At 32.6% G+C, this 22,721-nt stretch overlaps 1 protein-coding gene across 2 annotated transcripts in view; it reads left to right on the plus strand.

The window, feature by feature from the left end:
• Nucleotides 1-22,721, plus strand: part of LOC122526114 (zinc transporter ZIP11) — a 49,640-nt gene that overhangs the window by 19,752 nt on the left and 7,167 nt on the right. For both annotated transcript variants that reach the window (XM_043649285.1, XM_043649286.1), the window contains exon 6: nt 20,148-20,405. In XM_043649285.1, the coding sequence (XP_043505220.1) occupies nt 20,148-20,405 (258 nt within the window). The remainder of the gene's footprint in view (nt 1-20,147; nt 20,406-22,721) is intronic.

The following is a 22,721-nucleotide window of genomic DNA, read 5'->3' on the forward strand; positions in this document are numbered from 1 at the left end:
GACAACCATTTTTCCTTTTTTTATAACGAAAATTCTCGTTTCCAGATGCGAATGCGTTAAGTGTCAAAATATTTCTTTAATTGTGTATAAAATCCAATAGACTAACAATAAATCATTAAAAACATTTTCGATAACGTGCAGGAATACTGTTTGAACGAAGGAGGGAAAAGAATGATGACATGATGGTGGTGGTGGTGGTGGTGGTGGTGATAGTTGTGTTGAAGAGGAGTAGTCTGAGGAGAAAGAAGAAGAGGAGGAATAGAATGAAGAAGAAGAAGAAGAAGAAGAACTATGGCGAGGGTAGGGTGGTGGGGGATTCGTCCGGCGCTAGAGTGGCGAGTGAGGGATGGGCGGGGAGGATTTAGAAGAGAATGCAAGAGGAGTCGAGAGCTCGTGTAAAAACAGAGGAACTACGGGGTACCGGTTCGGTGTGGCGCGTAGATGAGGTGGTGCTATGTTAAACATGGCGCCGGACAAAGCTGCCGACGAAACCATCTCATTTCAGAGCTACCCTCCTGTCTACCTTATTATATACTGACCGACCGGTGCTCACCGCATCGCTGACGTTCTCTTTATCTTTCTTCTTCCACTCTCTTTCTCTCTCTCACTCTCTCTCTTTCTCTCTTTCTCTTTCTCTTTAGCTGTCCCTCCGTATTTCTCATTTTTCATCTTTCTTTTCGTCTCTTTCGCATCTTTCTTCTTCCTATTCCTTTTCCTTTTCCCTTTTTCCTCTCCTCAACGTCCTCCAACTCTCACCTCATCCATTTTACCTCTTCACTCGAGGACTCTCTTTCTCTCTCTCTCTCTCTCTTTCTTTCGTGTTTTCTTCTTTTTGGTTGTTGTTGTCTTTCTTTCTTTCTTTCTTTCTTTTCCTTTTCAATTTCTTCATCTCGCAATCAGTATTATTCATTCTTTGTCTTTTCTCCATAGCGTCACGACGCCTTTCCAAATTTTCGATACGAAATTATCATCGTATTTAATTTATGTAACATTATTTCTGTCAGATATGTATTTTTCAACACCATTGGAAAATATCTTGCGAATAATTTGTTAAAAATTCATTATCGATTGAAGGATAAAAGGATAATAATTTTAATCGAAAATTTTAAAAAGGTGTTCTATGATCGCCTTCGATAGGAATAGTGTTCAAAATGAACGTAAGCTTTTATATTTTTCTTTTTTTTTTTTCTTTTTTCTTATTCTCAGCAACAAAATTTCAAAGATTCTCTCATTAGCTTTGTATTTATAAACAAATGAATTAATATATTCACGATAAAAATAATATAATTAATTGTAATAATATATTATACGTGTGTGTTCGAGAGAGAGTATTCGAAATTAATTAATTATTTATTTTAATTTGTGTATTTATTAAAAATTAAATAGTAATTGTTCACCAACTGATTGATCGCGTTTTAAGTAACGATAATTAACATTATATAATTCGTATTTATTTATATTTAATTAAAAATAATTAAATATACTATTATAATTGTATATATACTTGTTATACACGCATACCTATCCAGACATTTACGAGCACGCACACGCACGCGGAGTCTTTTTATTGGTTTTGATAATTTGTAAGAGTAATAAAACGATCGTTATATTCCCTCTCTCGCATACCCTTAATCGTTGCACTTTGTATCCAGTGCTTATCGTACGCGGAAAACCAATTCTGACGTGTGCTAATAGCGACGGAAATCCGTAGCACGATATACAGCACTTCCTGTTAACCACGTCGAATGCACGTGCGTCATATGTTCTCTCTCTTTCTATCACTAAGCATCAAAAACGAACTTCCATTTTTGTCTCGTTATTCTTCATTAGATTTAATTAATAATAATCAAATTTATCTCTTACTAAAATATATTAAATCATCTAAAAAAATATTATAAAATGTGCGAGAAAGGATCAATTATGTTTTACTTATAAAAATAATCATTGTATCTTTGTTATATCTTAATGCAAATACTTTCGCGAGACGAATTTTCGATCATTTAAGTAAAATTATATTTCGTTAACAATCAATGGCCTAACCAAGTTGGATTACTAGTTTTATTTTTAGTCAAACCACTACTAAAGGCAAGCAACATGAGCGTGGCTAGTAAAATGGATGGGTGACCCGTTTGAAGAAAAAAAAAATAAAAAAGAACCGTATGTTATTGACTCCAGAGAAACGGTAAAAAGACGTGACTTCTTTGATAGTACATATTGGATACTTATGAGAAGATATTCATAGAGAAATGATACGAACCCGTAAAAGGGAGAGTAAAAATACACGATATGCATATTTATCTAATAATAAAATATTATATGTATATAATAGTTATTGCTAGATGCAAAGTTTTGCACTAACTTATGCGATTTTCGTCGATTCCACCAGTGACCCCCGAGATCTTCAAATTTCTTTTCATTACAGTACGAGAAAAATGACGTATTTCAAATAAAATTAGTTAATGTCTTATTCCATGAAATTTGTAATTACTTTTCTTTATTGTTAATAACTCAACGAGAATTATTTGTTGAAATAATTCTTATTTCTAATTTGATTTTAAGAGCACCGAAATTGTTAACACTCGGGGGCACCTGTTAGACTTGATTCTTCACTGCTCATCGTTTAACTCCGAGGAACGACGGTATTTACAATTTATGGTGAAAACGAAATAGGAAATCATCCGGGATTCGCTGTTGCAAATGGATTTCAAAATTGAACACGGCAAGGAACATTGGTGACACCTTTACCGGTTTTTTTTCCCGAATATCGGCTCGTTATTCCGCGAATCGTGATCGCAAGGATAAACATCCTCTCCCGCGTTTGCCGGTACGCTTTATAATCATTCAGGTACGGCCGCATTCACTCGTTAGGGCCCCTAAGAGTTCTCAGAACTGGACCCACGAGACCTTCCCTCTCTCTTTCTTTCTTTAAACTAGTGACATTCCATACCGATACTTTTCTCGTCTCGTATTTCGCGTTAGTGCAACCTCTTCTTCTTTCATTCGTGCTCTTCTTTTTCCCTTTCTTCTTTTCTTCTTCTTTTTCGTCTTCTTTAATTTATCTTTCTTTCTTTTCAATCATCGTTTTCAACAAGAGGAACCCGAAAAAGTGTCATAGGTTTATAAACTCGATCATAAATTTATCATTAATGTTTGTACAACGTAAATCAAATATCTCACGGAAGGAGAATTTGATTTTTAAAGGGTGAGTGGGGAAAGGGGTAATTTGTATTGTTATTGTTTGTTTAATTGTTGTTTATTTGTTTAATGGTTTCTTTCTTCTTCCTTATCGATTATATCGATGATATTTCGATTAAGAAACTTTTAGATATAATAATTCGATCTAAACTAACGAGTTACATTCTTTTAAATAAAATAATATCGCGTTAAAAAAATATATAACATTATTTAATTATATTTATATTTTCTTTTTATATTATAACATAAATATAATACGGATAGACGATGTTTATTTAATTTACAGCCTATTAGTTCAATCAATGTACTCGGTTACAATATTTCAATCTAAATAAAATATTAAAGTACATTAAATCGAAATAGAGAAAAAATATATTTACATTTATTTACTTATTAATATTTATTTATAATTATTTCTTTGAAAAAGTAACAAACAAGGAGACTCAGTAACATTAATTCTCACAGATACGTTACAATAAAATATTACTAATTACTAAAGCGAAATAAATTACATCTATTAAATTCAAATGAATATCATCTGAAAAAGAAAGAAAGGAAGAAAGCAAGAAAGATACTTCGAAGGCGTGGAGGAATCCAAAAGTGCGACAAATTCCTTCTCACCTTCCCAAGGCATGCATTCTCAGTCGAAGGATGAGAAGGACCCGGCAAATTGGTCCACCTCCGATATTCGGCCAACGATCAAAGAGGTCCGATCGACGAGCCGGTACGCACGTACACCTTCCCCCGTCTCCCCTCCCCCTGCCCCCTATTCCTTTCTATCTCCTCTCTCTTTTTCTTCTCTTTCCCTCTTCTTCTCTCTCTCTCTCTCTTTCTTTCTCTCTTTCAGTTTCTTTCCCCCCTCCCCCCACTCTCACATGAGCACGTTCACCGCGGCCGATGCACCGGCGCAGCAACGAGGATGCACTGGCGCACACGGTGCAGCGACTTTGCAATGTCTGGAATGCGGCGGCATTACGCATGCGCGCCGCGTACCTTACTCGGAACAGACGAACAGCCAGATCCGTTATGTCCCTTGACGGCGACCTCACGATCGTCTGCGGGGACGATTCTCGACAGAAGCCTCCTACGAGGATCAACCATCACCACCACACAACCAATCAACCAACCAACCAATCAACCAACCAATCCAACCATCATCAACAGTACCATTACCTTTCGTTTCGTCTCTCGTTATCAACTACTTTTCAAAATCCTTTCTTTTTCCTTTTTTTATTTAAATACTCTTCAAATACCTTCCACCCCCATCCCCACCCCCTCCATCTTCGCCGCTATCTTTCTCTCTCTCTTTCTTTTTGTTAAATTATTTTTGAAAAAGATTGATTATGTTTGCTGCGTAATTTTGAAATTTTGTTTCTTCTTTCTTTTCTTTTTTTTATACGCATGTACGTATGTTTCGGTAATTACGATATTATTGGAAGTTGACGAATTTAATACGAATTTGTTATTTCATCGTTTATTTTATAAAATAAATCGTAGAGTTGATTTTTCTTTCTATTCTTTGGACTTACAATTAATTCACTGTCATAAGTACCGTGCATTTATTTTGTAATATTAGTTTTTTCCTTTTCTCTTCGATCGTGAAACAATTATCATTCGGAAATAAGATCGCACGGTATGAATCTATTTTTCTTTTTTTTTCTTTTTTTTGGTTTCTTATTTTAAAGCGAACTGAAACTACCCTTTGAATTTACTTCCACGTATTTTGAAACATTTTGCATGTATATACATACATTTATTCTGTAAATTGTTAACACTTGCATAAGTACGATGCAAGTTATCCGTGTACCTAAGCATCTGACATAAGAAGAAGAAAGAAAAGAAAATAGAAAAAATAAAAAAAGGAAAAACAAAGTTTCAAGTTAAAAGTTGCTTGCTTACAGCGAATTCGTTTTAGCTCGAGTATGGTACATACCTTTATACTACTAACCATTAAAAAAAAAAAAAAGAAGAAGAAGAAGAAGAAGAGAAAATAAGAGAAAATAAAATGAAAAGAAAAGAAGTGAGGAGGATCTACCTACCTTCTGTTTAAATGGTCTATCCTTAGATTTGTACGCTACGCTAGAGTTTCTGCGGAAATCATGAATATTCCGCCTTACCTGTTTCTTTCTTTCGGTCACCACCATCACCACCACCACCATCACCACCATCATCACAGGATGTTACGACCACTACGGATGTTTTAACTTTCTAATCGATATAATAGACCCTAACAGCTTACAATGACACAATCTATTCTAATTGTAAGAATATTTCAATATTCATTTATCGTTTCTATCCTAATACCCAAAATTCTATCTTTCAATTCAATCGACTTTACACAAGTGTACGTACAAGATATACCAGAATACTGTTTCCATAAAATTCCATCATTTTGTCGAAATTTCGTTCCGGTTATTTGAATTTGAAGGATGCATCACGTTTAGATCGTTTCGTTTGAGACTGGATGATAACCCAAGAAATTACTGACAATGAGAAGTTGAATTTATCGAATTTGACGATTCACGATCATTTCAAAAACATTATGAATTTTTAATTTATTTATCATTGAATTAATTATTATTTGAACAACTTTAAAATATATATTAAAATTGATTCTCACGAAGAAAATAACATTTCGATGATCGCGAATGTTTATTATCGGGTTTAATGGAGTAAGTAATCATTATCATCGTCATCATCATCATCCATGTGTACCAAAATGGCGGCAAACGTTCCATCGTCGAACTCATCCGATCGGCCGCCATGTCGAATTCCACAATGCTAAACTCAAAGTAACACACAACTTAACAACGTAATATTATCATTCGTTTAATAATATAAATCATATTTAAATATTATTGTTTATCAATGAATTCGTTACGTTATTCGTCAAAGAATACGATAATTATCTGAAAAATAGACTAAAGTAATCGAAAATTATTTCGAAGAATATAACAGATGTATGATTACTTTATAAATAAATATTAAATTTGTTAAAAAGACAATTAATTAATTGTTACACTTAATATCTAATTAACATTATATTTCTATGGAGAAAGAGTCAAAAGACACTTTCTAAAATTCTCGATTAAAATTATAATCATTAACGTTTAATCTTTTTTTCTTCAATAAATTGTCTCTCCATTAAACATAATATTAATCATTAACAATTATTCCCAAGATATTAGCATTCGAAAGCAAAGATATCGAAAGTAATTTCTCAATCGTAATAGATATACACGACAAAAATATACCGTGATAGAAATAATATATATAAAACTAATAATTAGCCGATAATTATGACACCGATCGGAATCACAACGATATATTACACGATATAAATCATATTTAAATATAATCTACAAAATCACACACATAAAAAACATTAATCATAATATTACAGAACACGTATAACCAAATTCGAATGATATGAAGATATCGTTATCATATATGTTCCCATAATTATGAAAGTGATCTAAGTGAAAATTACAAAAAAAAATAAGTTCATTAGTTACTTCTCACCACATTATTTTAAACTAAATTAATACAATATAATTTTCACGATATTGTCAAAAATGAACCGTTAGATAATGTTTGTTATTTCAATATTATATAAAATTCATTTAATGTTCAAATGTAATCATTTAAATATCTCGAAACAAGAAACATATGACTTAGACCACTTTCATAATTATGGGCACACATATAATGATCAAAACTATCATAGATCTTAAATTCTCTCTCTCTCGAAACGGATGAACACTTTTATTTTCTTAATAAATACATATCTACAGAAAAATTAGTACTTACGTATTAATTTTGACTTGTGAAAGTTTCGATCGAAGTTGCACTCGTTTGCAACAATGGTGTCGGTTAGCTAGCTAGCTAGCTGGACGCTAAATCGATCGGTCCGGAATACCATAACGAGGCTTTCTTCGCCGTGTCGGGCCGGAGATCCCAAAAGAAGAAGCTCGGATGAAATAGCAGGAGCAGAGAGAAAGAAAGAAAGAAAGAAAGAAAGAAAGAAAGAAAGAGAGTGAGAGAGAGAGAGAGAGGGGAATGGTCCCGAAGGAAGCACGAAGGTACTCTTTCTCCCTCCTCCCTTTCCCTTCTTGTTACTCGGCAGGGGCGAACCGGCCAAGGTAATCGGAGAGCCGAAGATATAAAGATAAAAGGGAGAGAATGAGATAGAAAAGAAACAGAACGGGGATGAGTGGACCGAGTAAGGGAGAAAAAGAAAGAGAAAGAGAGAGAGAGAGAGAGAGAGTCTTGTTTGCTGTACGTGCGTGTATCAGCGTGTATGCACGATAAGAGAAAGAAGGAAAACGTTGGTTCACATGTTAACTTTCTTATGTGTTGGATTGTGTCTGTGTGAGAAGAGAGGATAGAACGAAGATGAGAAAGAGAGAAAAGAGAGAGAGAGAGAATAAGGTCTTTGGGCGAGAGAAAGAGAGAGGAGGGGGGCAGGAGTGTAAAACGAAGGGCGAGAGAGAAGGAAAACAAGAAAGAAAGAGATAAAGTGGTGGGGCAGGGTGAAGGGGAATAAAGGGGAGTAAAGGAATGCATGGGAACGAGGCGTAAGCTGGCCGACCGCGATTTGCCTGTCCCGCATTCCACCAACGCCGAGCTCGAGCTCTTTCTCTCTCGTCTTCGAGAGCGTAGGCCACCTACGTAAAACACTCAGATCGTAAGATCAACCCTAAACTCAAAGAGATATAATATGTGTGTATATTTGCATTTTCACCGAGTTTTTTTCTTAAATTAAACAATATTTCATCTCGAAGTTATCGAAGAAAAGGAAAAGATTTGTCTCATCTCGAATGCGTTTTTATTATTTTCTTTTCTTTTCCATTTTTCGTTTCATCAGTGACACGTTTTTTGGTTTATCGTATTATTCGTTTAAATTTATAATTGTTAATATACTTTATCGTTAGATCTAATTGTAGATAGTTTCGGAAACATTTATTGATTTATTTATTGTCTATGTGATTTAATATGTTGTTATAAGTAATTTACTTGACGTTGCAGTAGCATTGGTTTTTTAATGTTGATAATAATTATTACATATGAATTAAAGTAAATGCGTGGTAAGAAAATTTATTATTCGTTTCGCTTGCACACTTCGTCTGTCGTTCGCGTATGTTTTACGTATCAGCGTGCGAGGGTTGATTGAAAAGTTTCGAACACTTATCTGTTTCTTATTCAATTGAAATGATAATGAAACGATAACAAATTTTTAATAATAATTTGAAAATTAATTCCAATTCCCCCTAAAAAAGTAATAATTTTAATTAACCCAAATATTTTATATAGAATAATATTATAGTATTATAAAAATATATTTATCGTAATCATAATAATATTAATAATTTATAAATACGTATGGAACGTGTATATATATATATACATATATATTAGTTTGGTTGATATTAATTTATGAATTACACACATCGTCGTCGTAATAAAAACCGGTCTCTGGCGGTACGATCATTCGGCGTCAATGTTCGAACGTGAAACGTTCCTTCCTTCCTTCCTTTCTTCCTTCCTTCTTTGACCATTCGTCAAAGAAAAGAAATTCGAATTATGAAAAATCAAACACAAACTATTAAATGTAGAAATGAATTCGATACCTCTTAAAAACATATTTCAATCCCTCAGAAGTCAATGCAATTAATTTCAGAAAACAAAAATTAAAAAGATTCATATTTTTAATACGATACATTGGTTTGCAAAATTTTTGATTCATTAATTTGATCGATAGAAATGTATATATGTATGAGTATGTTATCATACTCATACATATATATATTATTTTTCTAATTACATATATGCATATATTGTAGATTCTCATTCAAAGACTTTTACGTGTCGCAATATTTCGATATTAAATCTTATTCTTGGTAAATGATTAAGGAAATAATGATAATCGTGAAATTTCATACACACACACACACACGCACGCACACGAAGAAATCTATCTATCCTATCTAATTACTTGACAATACTTTCTCCCGGATCCTAATCATATTTCTAGCATTCTTCCCTTTCTCTTTCTACCTTGAAATAAACTTATCCTTCTTAAAAATGATCGATTTTTTTCTAACATAAGAAATAAAATTTATTTGACACTTTAATTTTATTTTTGTCAAATATTAGATAAAATATAATTCATTTCTTTTATTATTTATGCTATAATCTTGGTGTCAAATTTAATAAACAATCGTTTTTTATTATCTTCGTTGTAAAGAAGATCTCATATACACATATTTAATATATTAAAAAATCCATTATCTAAATTCTATAGAAATATTTTAATGATCGTACTATATGATTATTTCATTGATAATATTTTGATATTTAACATGCATACACATATAAATATGTACATTCCTGAGGTATTAAAATTCCATTCCTCGATGAGATCATTTCGATGTTCACACTCCAACAAGAAACACAGTTAAATAATATGAAAAATATCGACAGACTAAAACGTCTTTATTGAAAGTATACAAACGATCTGATCTTTATAGAAAAAACTTCTTATTGTCAATAATTTGAAAAAATGACGTATCAAAGAAATCCCAGTATTTATAAAACGATCTAATAACGTTCGAACAATAATCAAGATAACAACTGTCGCGATTATTAAACAATTAGGTTGACAATTTTACGAAATTTTCATACTAATCTTATATAAAAGTAATTATTATATTAATTATTATATTAATATGTAGATATAGGTGAACGAAAGAAACAAGTGATATAAATGTATGTAGTAATTGGTATATCATTATGAAATATAATTATATTAAAATAAAATGATATTAAAAAAGTAGCAAATGTATTTCACGTATATGTGTGCATGTGTTACTATAGAAATGATATACATATATATATACGCGAATATGTGTACTGCTAGCGAGTGTTATATATGAGCATCGTATATAAAACGAAATACATATCTAATACAATAAAATAATTCTTAAAATATTATTAACTTAGTGTATCTTTAAATAATATTAAATTGTTTATTAAAATTTAATTTAAAGATTTTATTTAAAGATACATTTTAATAAAATGTATCTTTAAATAATATTATTATTTTAATCTAATATTAGTGTATCTTTAAAAAAACAGGATGTTAAAACGTAGTATGTAATTTAAATGAGATGATTAATAATGTAGAAAAATGTATAATACTTATAACAGAAATACGTCCGATCAGAAGCTTGTTAGAATAACGACTAAGAGGGGAAGAATGAGCAGAGGTTAAACTAATCGATAGAGTAGTTTATCGATCGTTGAATGTTTTGTTTATATACTCCTCTTTCTTTCTCTCTCTCTCTCTCACTCCTTAACCGGTGTTTATTTTGCAATGTTATCGTCTTTATTCTATTAAGAATCTCGTCGTCGTACTTGTAAACATATCGACCTTCGTGTTCGGTGAAAAGGTGATTTGGTGTACTTTCAGTATACTGCGTAGCTGTTTTCATATTCGTTTGTCAGTCTTCTACGAGCACCGAGAGATGTAAGAACGATATTAGATACATAAAGATATGTAAGTATCAGATTTGTTTTTTACATACGCGTGCGTAATTTGTTGCTATGCAAATGAGATATGCATATGTGCATGAGTGTGTATACTATGTATTGGCGAGTGATATATATATATGTATGTGTGTATGAATGTGTGTATGAATATGTGAATATGTCAGCTTGAAATTGCATAATTCAGTTAAATCGTAGAAACGATTTTACCCGAAATAATTAGACATTTTTTCTGTAACATATAAAAAGAATTTTATTATACACTAAAACTAGTAATATTAGGAAATATAACGATGTTATATATTATAATAAATCCACCTAAAAACCAGAGAGAGTGCTGCTGGTTCAGTTTAAATCTATTTTTTGATATTTTATAATTCGAACAAATTTCAATGGAATAAATAGTTATTAAAAAAAATTTTTATTTATTAAAGGATTTACTCGTTGTTTCGTTTATTCTATCTTTTTTAACTGTCAAAAGATAGAAGTTTTAAAGTTTTTAAGATGCTGCCATTGTCATAATAAATATTAACGTATCTACTTGCACATCTTTGGTTTGTTGCAGAGTCTACCATTTTAAAAAAAAAGAAAAAAAACTTTATATACTTTTCTGATCAAATTAACAATTGACCACATATTTCAAAAACATAGTTTTTTAAGCTACTGATATCTGAATTCACAAGAGACGATTACTTAAAGTATAAGATTGAAATTTAATTTGTCTTTAAAGTTTGCTTCTATTTTTACAACAATGCTCTCGTAATTATTAATCTTTATCATCTTCCTGTACTTTAAAAATCAACGTAACATTGATCTTGCTGTTTTATTCGATCTAATCTACGAATTCAATTTCAATTTTATATTATAACTACTACTGTTAATTCTTATATGATCTATTTAAAGTACATATATAATTCTCTACTATCTTTCATATTTTAACAGTTCAGTATAATTATTTCATGAATTAACGGAATTAATGTTTTAACGGTAACAAGCCTACAAATTCGGAGTCTCTGTTGGTTCCGTTTTATGACTCCCTCCCTCCCTCCCTCTCTCTCTCTCTCTTTCTTAAGAAGAAGAAAACGAAGAAAAATAAGAAGAAGAGTAAGAGTAAAAGGTGCCACGCAGACTCGCGAGAGACGGTACTCGAGAGATCGACGAAACGATTCGCTGAGAATCTCGATGAATTCCATCGAGGGTCAATAAACACGCCTTCCTCTTCTTCTTCCTCCTCCTTCTCCTCCTCTTCTTCTTCTTCTTCTTCTTCTTCTTCCTCGTTCTTCTTTTTCTTCTGGTTTGCTAGCAGGGGGTCTGTTTTACCAGACCAGTGCACAGTACCGTGGCAGTAGTGTGACCACTAACGACAATGCAGCTGTACCAAAGTGTTAGCAACAACGATGATGATGGCACCGATAAGAATGCTCGACTAACTTTCTTCCTTTTCCAACGTATACCTCCTGTATTTCTCTCTCTCTCTCTCTGTCTCTCTCTTTCTTGCTTGCTTGCTTGCTTTCTGTATCGGCATCTTACTTTAACATTATCGCATACCATCTTACTCTTCACGGAAATCCACGAGCCTCTCTCATAGTCCTCTTCTTCTTCTCTCGGACTCCTGAATAGCTTCTTAGGTCGAGCAGTGCACGGGAGCGTAACTCTATGAATGCATGACTCATTGTGTTATACTGTCTATTATTTATCATTTTTTTTTCACACCCACCCCTCTCGCCCCTCCCTTTTTTTTAACCCTCCGTCGGCAAGGTAGATTTTATTAACGCCACCAGTGTGCGCCAATACTTTTTTGTCAACGTTATTTTACAATAAATCAAACAAAATTATTTATTAAATATTTTCTAACCGGTCTCGAGAATATCGTTTAATAGTTTCTTTTTTATCGTTTTTAACTTTGTATTAATATTATTATTCATGTAATCTTCTTTAATCCTCTCTCTTTCATCTGTACTTGTTCTTTTATTTTTATCGTACGAGTATGTAATACATTTGTTTTTGAATAACTTATATGTATATATGTAATGTGTGTTTCTTATTAAAAATCGAATGACGCGAAACGATTTAATTGAAATTTTTAAATTATTTATCCTAGAAATAAATAATTAGTACAATAGAATGAAAACTTATATGATAATAACACTTTTAAAAAAAGTATACATTATAATATTCGATCGAGTAATTTATTAAATTTCTCAAAATTCTAACGTAAAGTTTGGCACGATACACGTGAAAGTATTAATTATAACAAATATACAGAGTGTTTCGTTATATTTGTGATCAACTTTAGAAACGAATAGAAGTTAAGAGACCAATAAAAAAAAAAATTTATACAACGATGCGTCTTATTTAAACTTGTTTCAATAATCCTCGATACTTTGTCTTCTTCGTAAGAGGTACTCAAAATGATCATCCTAAATTTGTATTTTTAAAGAGTCTAAGAAAAATAATTGTAGATAGTCAAAAAGAAGAAAGAGTAGATAGAACACAAAGAGACAGGAAAATATCGTTGGTTGGTTGATTTCGAGCTGGATCCGAGAGCATCAGCCTGATTGTCTGTGCTGGTAGCGTAGACACGAGTTGGGAAAGTATCGTCCCTGACCGTGAAGGAAAGGTAGTAGAAAAGAATTACTTGGTAAATAAAATAAGAAGAATGAGAAATAAGAAGAGAGTGGGCTTTGCCGGAACGAAGAAGTTTACTTGGAATACTGGAAATGCGTAGAATGGAAAAGATAGATGGACGGATGGATGGATGGATGGATGGATGGATAGAGAGTCAAAGTCAAAGAGAAGAGAAGAGGAGAGGAGAGGAGAGGAGAGGAGAGGAGAGAAGAGAAGAGAAAGAGAAAGACAGACGGACATACAAGCAAGCAAGCAAGCAAGCAGACAGACAGACAGACGGACAGACAGGCAGGCAGACAGGCAGACAGACAGAGACAGAAAGAACTGTTTGAAGGAGGAACGAAATAAGATAGAACGAAGAAGTTACGCGGTGTGCGGCAGTTATGCGAGAAAGAGAAAGAGAGAAGAATGGGTGAGTGAGTGAGTGAGTGAGTGAGTGAGTGAGAGAGAAGAGGAAGGATCATTCTTGGAACTCAGGTGACCTCCCTTGGTGCGACTGGCAAACGGCCGGGCCCCGACGAGTTAACTGTACAACCACTTATGTACTACCTCTCGAACGATAGGAATGCGACGAGGATGCCGTCCCATGAAATAACGCAAGACACGCCGCCTGGTATGACATACCTTACAACGACCTATCTATCTCTTTCTCTCTTTCTCTTTCTTACTGGATAATACTGAACTGAACGCGACAGTAGAAGCACACACGTCTCTTCCCTATCCTCCTCCTCCTCCTCCTCTTCCTCCCCCCCTACCCCCTTCTGTACGAGTAAAATAGAAAGAAAGGTTTGAGAGATCGCGTCATTCATTCACCTGTTCTCAACGACGACGTTCAAAGTTAACTCTTAACTCTCCTATCTCTCTCTCTCTCCCTCTCTCTCTCTCTCTCTCTCTCTCTCTTGCACACTCTCTTTCTGTTCTAACGTTGATCTATTGTTCCTTGTAAATTGTAGTCGTTCCTGGATCTTTTAAATCCAACGACCTGGATCGCGGAAGATCCTCGTTACCGAGCTCCCGCTATGGACGAAGAACCCTGAACTATTTTTTGCTCCCTTTTTCGTCGTCACAACTCGTTCCTTCGTTCCTTTCCCTCACCACGCTTATCTTCAATAACCCTCCTCCACCCCTGTATCCCTCTCTCTTTTACTTACTTACTTATTTACTTACTTACTTACTTACTTACTTACTTACTTGCTTGCTTGCTTGCTTACTTACTTACATCTTTTACCATTACGTTTAGTTATTATTTTTTCGTTCGAGTCTTATGTTAATCAATTTTATTTCTATCTTTTACTTTTACAATAGATTTGGGGATTTTTTTATTTTGTCGTTGTCATTGTTTTAACACGTTCCATGCCACGTGTACTATTACCGATGTTAATACACCTATACATTTATTTAATTCGCTAAAACGCATATATTTTATAATAACTTGCAAACTGTGTAGAATATATTATATATTTCCATGAGAATAATGACGTATTATAAACAAAAACGGTGCAATATACAACGAGACAAATAAGTTCGTTTAATTGTTATATAACATAATACAACAATAATGAATATTTACATAATAATATAATAATTCATTTGTTCTTTTTAAATCAAATAATGTATGGCCTTAATAATGAAAAGTTAACAAAAAACGAACCTGATTAACCTAATTCTAACGAGAAAATATTTGTTCCTATTTTGAACTATACAAAATTATTCGCGTTTAAAATACTATTATATATATTTTTTCTATATTTTTTTATTTCTTCTAACAGTCTTTCTTTAAAATTATGATCCTACGATAACGAACGATTCTCGACATAAAGGAAAAATTTTCAAGAACTCCGTACAAGGTATTGCTAGACATGTTTCTTACGTGAGCTACTTATCCATCCTCCCCCTCCTCCCCCTCCATCTTTACTACTTCTTTTTCCTTCTCAATTCTTGACTTTGAAACTCGACTGATTTTTATCGATCCTATTTCCTACAGCTAACTCAGCAGCAACGATTTAAGACGATGAATCGTGGAAGACCTTCGTTACCGCGTTCCATGTATCTACAAACTTTTTCTATCTCTCTCTCTCTCTCTCTCTCTTTCTCTCTCTCTCTCTTTATTTCTTTCTCTTTCTCTTCATTCATTCAGACAGTTGTTTTCTTTACGATCCCGTTTTATCGTTTCTTTCTCTTATGGGATTACACCAGCATCGGTCTTAAAACTAACGTTAAGTTTCATTCAAACCTTTACATCATTTCTTACCACAGATATCTTTTTCCTTAACTTCATTTTTGATTTACTGTTAACTCTAAACGTACAATGACCGATCGAACGATCGATCGATCGTCCAAATATTTGATTACATTTTTTTACTAAATTATATTACTAGATATGTTACGAATCACGAGTATTCTTATCGCATGAATGTTACATTTTTTGTTATACATAAATACATCTCAATATATGTGACACATTTTAAAAACAAGATCATTTGATCAGCTGTCGTAGAAATAGATATACATTTCTTTCGATATTTTCCAAACTATTCGTTACATCGCTAATCATTTTTTTTTTTAATAATCAAACAAAAGAAACCAATGAGAGATAGATACAATATCGTATCAACGTTCGATTAAGAATTGGAACAAATTAATCGAAACTATCGAACGTTTCGTGTTTAATTATCTAATAAATTAATATTAATTATTATAACATGATCGTTTTTTATCTCTTAAATAATTTCTACGAGTATATTCACGTAACGACCTTGGGATATTCTCATCGTAGAATAAGCTTTTAGGATACCATCCCAACATTCTCGGTTCATACCAATGGAATCCGATTTCACCGAGTCTCGTTCATTCATCCGACTGATTCTCTTTCTCTCTCTCTCTTTCTTTCTTTATTTCTATTATTTCTTTCTTTGTCTAACACATAAGTGGAATCCTCAGAAACGATTTCCTACTACAACACCATAGAGCCTTGGACCGGTGAACGACCGACTGATATCGGAGAATGAGCCAAGATTTCTGCAACAGAAAACGGGGTCTCGTGCAATGATATTCTCCTCTCCCCCTCCCTCACCCCTTCCCTTTCCCTTTCCCCCCTTCCTCTCCTAATTCCCCTTCTTCTTCTTCTTCTGTTCCTAGATACAACTTTAGAATAGCATCTCACAATACAATATGTGATCTTTTCTCTTCTATGTGTGTTCACAAACACATATACAAGACCATTCTGTTTACACGTATACGATCCTGTCGTTCATTCACCTGCCGTACTTCTACCCTCCTTCCACCTCATCCACAACCTCATCTTCATCCTCATCCTTTTACTTGACTTCTCTTCTCGCGTGCCTCTAGCAATGGACCCGAATAATAAGTCCCGTGAAATTTTGTTCGAATTTTCTTTTGAAAATTTGATGTTTTCATCAGGATATTATATCGATTCTTCCCCATACGTTTATATTATATTTTTCTCAATAACAATTTTTTTTAAATTATTATTTAATTATAAATTATTATAACAATTAGATCATTCAATGAAGGAATATGTTAGGATAAGAAAGATTTTTTTTTCCATTTCGAATGGAAATGTTTATTTGAAAAAACATATTACATATATAATAATATAAGAATAATTATTTGTTCATTTATAGGAAAAAAATAATTGTACGAATACGGATTTAATGATGTGTAATGTGTACGAATTTTGCATATAAAATTAAATTTTTATAATAAAATATTTAGATGTTAGAAAAGTATTTCAATAATTATTTGACATATTTTGTCGTTGTCGTTATTTTTCGTAAAGACAAAATTTCATACGAATCTCTCTCCTTCTTTCTATCTTTATTTCTCTTTCTTCGAGAAAAAGATCCTACCGTGTTATTACCTGGATCGTAGATCACGTTTCGCGATCTACGAGATCGCGAGAGAAAAAGAATGAATAAAGGTCGGAGAACACAGAAACAAGAAAAGATAAAGATAAAGATAAATGAAAGAAGAAGAAGGAAAAGATGAAAAATAAAGAAAAATAAAGAAATAAAGGAATGTATCGAGAAATAATCGAATTTGAAAGTTTCACTGTTTGGTTCGATCTATCGATAAGATAATACAGTTCGATGATACTCGACATTAAAACAATGTAACTTATCAAACAGATCGAATTCATTAAAGGATTCCCTTTAATTACTTTGAATTTACTATACATTTTTACACATACATATTGGGCACACACACACAAGTATTATATAAACGTATACATATATATATCAAAGATCTATACCTTACATTAGACTTTCTAATCTCGATGAAACGATCGACGATGCGGAGCACCGTTTGAAGTTTCGATGCACTTCGACGAACGGATAGAAAGATTTTTTTTCTTTTTTTTTTTATCTAACATCGAATGATACCCGTGTAACCAGAGAAAGGCTCGTTTTTACAACAAAAAATAAATAATATTAACATACGTAGTGTTTATACTTAAAAGTTTTCTTTTAACGTCATCTCGGTGATTGGTACTTAATTTATATTTTTTTTATTTTTTTTTTATTTATTCTATACAATTTATCTAACTTTTATCACGCTGATTTTTCTTTTTTTTTTATATTTTTGCGTTTGTTCAGCAATTATGTGACTGACGATAAGTAAATCAAAAATCGACGTTAGAAATACAATTATTATTTTATATTAATATTTAATTAATACGAGATATATATATCATTTATTAATGCAAGAATTTCTACGATATTGTTAAAATAAAGAAAAAAAAATGAAGAAAAAAAGAAAATAAAAAGATAAGAAACACGTTGAGAAAGAAATACGAGATCGGATTAATCTTATCAGATAAAATGTACGTATCTTTATTTATACATGCAAGAATTCCAACTTGAATGACCACATATGATATGTATATTATGCACACACGCACACAAAAAAATAGGAGAAGGTCAGAGTAGACGTCCATTCACATCTTATTTACGAGAGCAATGAGAAACTGGACTTGGTAGGAACAAAATTCGATAAAAAGATACCCACACGCACAAACACATGCACATACACATGCGTACAAAGATAAATACAAAAACAGAAGAACAAGGACAAAAATAAGAAGAAGAAGAAGAAGAAGAAGATGAAGATGAAGATAAAAGATAGAAGATAGAAAATGATGATAGTAGAAGAAGAAGAAGAAGAAGAAGGAAACAGGAGTCTGATTTCCAACATGGCAAAGTATCTAGGATGGTTATGGGGTGGTACAGTGGGGTAGAGGAAGAGCAGATGGAAAAATGTCGAGAATGTCGAAGCTCGTCGACCAGTTTCAAGAACTCGCCTTTGCTCGTTTCGAAGCTAACCAGCAACAGCAGTAACAGCAACAGTTCTGCAGTAACACCAATAGCACCATCAGCATCAGAATCAATAATAGCACCAATAGCAGAAATAGCAATACAGCGACAGCTATATCAGAGAGTCACCTTGTCTCCTCCATGCTTTTCTTTTTATTGTCGGATCTTTCGCTTGCTTGCACATGCTTACCTACCCCCCTTCCCCCCTTCTCCCACCCTCTCCCCCTTTCTTTCTTTTGATGATGCGAACCAGGATTTTTGCAAGACGCACAACTCTCTCTCTTTCTCTCTCTCTGTCTCTCTCTCTCTCTCTCTTTCTTTCTCTCGCAAGATTTCAGAGACCCAAGACCCGAGTCATCGTCTCTTCCGCTTTATGGAATCCAGTTTTGCCTTCCGAGAATCGATACGATCCACCACGTTAGAATCTTTTTCTCTCTTTCTCTCTCTCTCTCTCTCTTCCTCTCTCTTTCTCTTTCTCTTTCTCTTTAGCAATGATAATTTATAAGCGTGATCAGGCGAATTTCTCGTATACCTCCTAATCGTCTCTCCCAATACAACCCTCCCCTCCCCCTATCCCTCCCTCTGCATCACTCTCTGCTTCTCTCCCTTTCCCTCTCCCAATAAGCCAACCAACCATTCATCCATTCACTGTTCTAAACTCTCTTCTTTCGAATATTCTCGAGATGAGATTTCACATTTTGTGTTTTCTACTTTGATCTTTGTACGCACGTTAAGATTATTTATAATATAATTTTATTTCTAATTTTATAATTATTTTCGATTATATATTATTTGTAATTATATTGTAACGAATTTATATGAACGTTCAAAGAATATCTATTCGCCGATGGAATTTCAATTTGCACTGAAATATTAATTAATTCGATGATTCTTTTTTTTCTGTATTTAACAATTGGAAGGATGAATTGTTTCTTTTTTTTTTTATAAAGTACTTTGTTATACATTTGATATGATATATATCGTATTGTGCTGGATGAATCAGGAAAAATTGATTAAGTGAATAATTTGTACAATTTTACAAATAGGAACAAATGTTTCTAATAGATGATTGTTCTTATCCACGAAACGTTAAAGATCTCGTAAAAGATTCGAAGATTCGAAGATTGTCGTAGTTCAATTTATTTTTTTTTCTTTTTTCAATGAAATAAAATCGTCTCATACAAAATATTAATAATAATATCTTTTAAAAAGATTCATAAACTTGTATAGGTACGATATTCCACCTTTCTTTAATACAAATTCAATAAACAATGATAAATTTAAGCAAAGTTTTATTCGTTCTATTATTTTTGTTGCTGACAAGAATAAGAAATCAATCGAATTTTTAATTATAACATCCAGGTTGTGTAAACGAACGCGTTTAGTAAACGATGACTCTTGAAAAATTCAAATGCAGATATTTTTCCCTATTTATGATTGCAGGAACCTAGCAATCGGAATTGGCATTCAGAATTTTCCCGAGGGCTTGGCAGTTTCATTGCCCTTACAGGCAGCAGGGATCAGCACTTTGAAGAGCTTCTGGTATGGGCAGCTTTCCGGTATGGTTGAACCAATCGCTGGTGTCCTTGGTGCTGCGGGGGTGACGTTAGCAGCACCTGCTTTACCTTATGCATTAGCTTTCGCAGCAGGAGCCATGATTTATGTTGTCATTGATGATATTATTCCGGAAGCTCACGAAAGGTACATTTTTTATTTATCTTTATTCGCATTGAATAATAATTTATAGTATTTTTTAAATTAATTATTAACAATATCGATGAATTGTGTATACCTCAGGTCTACCGAGATTAGAATCCAAAATTATATCGTTAAGATGTTTTAAAAAATAGAAAAATCGTTTGAACATGACAGAAAGGGTTCACGGGTTCGCACCAAAAGAAGAAGAAGAAGAAGAAGGTTTATATAACTCGTTTCTTCAACTGAGTCCAGTTTCATTTTACTCTCGTCTACCCTAAACTCGCCGCCCTTCTTTTATGTTCTTTTCTATTTTGTTTTTTTTTCTTTCTTTCTTTCTTTTTCCCCCGTTCTCTCTCGGTCTCCCTCTATGCTTTTTTTTTATTTTTAATTGTCTGTTAACCATCGTCCAGTGGTTGGTAAAGGTACCATACTGCACTTGCACCTATTTCCGTCTCACGTTTCACCCTCCGGTCCTATTCACTATGAATTAGAATTCGAGGTAGAGTATGGAGTCAGAAGGGCGGAAGAGGCTTTTCCCACCGACTCAATACCCAAAATCTATTTCGGGGCTTACACCCTTTCTTTTCTTTCATATTTTTCTTCTTCTTCTTTCGTTTTCTTTTTTCTTTCTTTTTTTTTTGTATCTTCTAACGTGAAAATAATTTTTATATTATTGTTTAATTTAATACAATTTATTCGGATTTGGAATTATCGAGGTGTCTTATTTGAATATTTTTCATTTAACAAAATTAATTGAGATTTTTTTTAGAAATAAATGATTATACACGTGTTTTTTTGAATAATTTGAATAATTCAATTAGGGTTGGTTTTTATTTTCTTTACTGTAGAGATTTTCTTATATCGCTTGGAAAAAAAATTGTTGAATTATTGAACACTCGATCGATCGGTATGGCTAAATAAATTGAGCAATTTCGTACGTTTTACTGAGTAATAGTAAAAAAGAAATAAAAGAGTATAAGAAGGAATTCCAGTAAAATAGTTGTTTGATTAATCAAAGTAATTTAAATTTTGTAGTATCGTTCGCGATACGTATAGGATGTCTTATAAATTAATCAGAGATTTTGAAAAATAAATGAATATATACGTACGTGTTTTCCTATTTCAATAATTCAATTAGGGTTGTTTTCATTTTTATTGCTGAGATTTTTATATATTCATTTTGAAAAAAATTGTTGAATTATTGAACACTCGATCGATCGGTATGGCTTAAATAAATTGAGTGATTTCATACTTTTTACTGACGTGAATGAGTGAGTAAAAGAAAGAAAGAAAGAAAGAAATAAAGTTGAAGAAAGTAGGAATTCCAGTAAAATTCCAAGGAATTTAGCGATTCATCGGCAAAGTTGGTTGCTTCAAAAACAATACTCGACGTTCGAGCACGAGCGTTTCGAGGGCGTGCTATTTTTATTAACTAGCGATTTCTCCGTTTGATCGAGAAATCCGATCGTTTCGCTTCTCTTTTGAACGATCGTGATACCTAAATACATACATACATACATACATACATACATACATACATACATATATAAATACACGCATAAATGCGTGAATATTTAAATATGTACGTGGAACGAAATAAGTAGCTCGTAAGAAAAATGTACGTCACGATTTTCGAGAGAAAATATATTCGGATAGTTGGTGTGTGTCATCATCGAGTATGTCAATCGTCTAACCACAATACTATTATATTAAAATTATTTATTGCTTTAATTAATTTGTCTAATTTGAATCTTTTATTAAAATTATTAGATATTACAAAATAAATCATAAAACAAATATTACAAAATATATTTAATCAATACACTGTCTTAATTACCAAATACAATTATAATAATTAATACTATCGAAATATTTATTTGTAGAAACGAAATTAGGTGTCATAAATATACAATATATCAATAATTTGTTTGAGAAAGTTACCGAACTTCGATTTATACGAGCGTTTAAATTATAAAATCAAAATAAATATATAGAAAAATTAGATTATAGTTAGGATTAAAAGGTAAATTACAGTGAATACTTTGCACACATAGTCCAGTCAACTCGGGCCATCTCCTTCGAATCTCAGCAGATTTGGTGGAAACTTGATATAAGGGTAAATAGACGACGCTGAATCGAATGGTGCTAATTTTTTTGAGGTGGAAAGTGCCGTTTTTGAGAAAAAGGGTAAAAAAGGGTCAAAAATAACTTTATCTTAGAATCTAGGCATTTAATCGAAAAAAGTTTCAAACAAAAGTTGTAGAAAATTGAAAAATACTAAAAAAATGTTCTATGAGTTATCTTCGTATTTTCAAAAAT

Source organism: Polistes fuscatus, unplaced genomic scaffold (genome assembly GCF_010416935.1).
Source record: "Polistes fuscatus isolate 324 unplaced genomic scaffold, CU_Pfus_HIC Scaffold10, whole genome shotgun sequence".
Taxonomy (NCBI): Eukaryota; Metazoa; Arthropoda; class Insecta; order Hymenoptera; family Vespidae; genus Polistes; species Polistes fuscatus.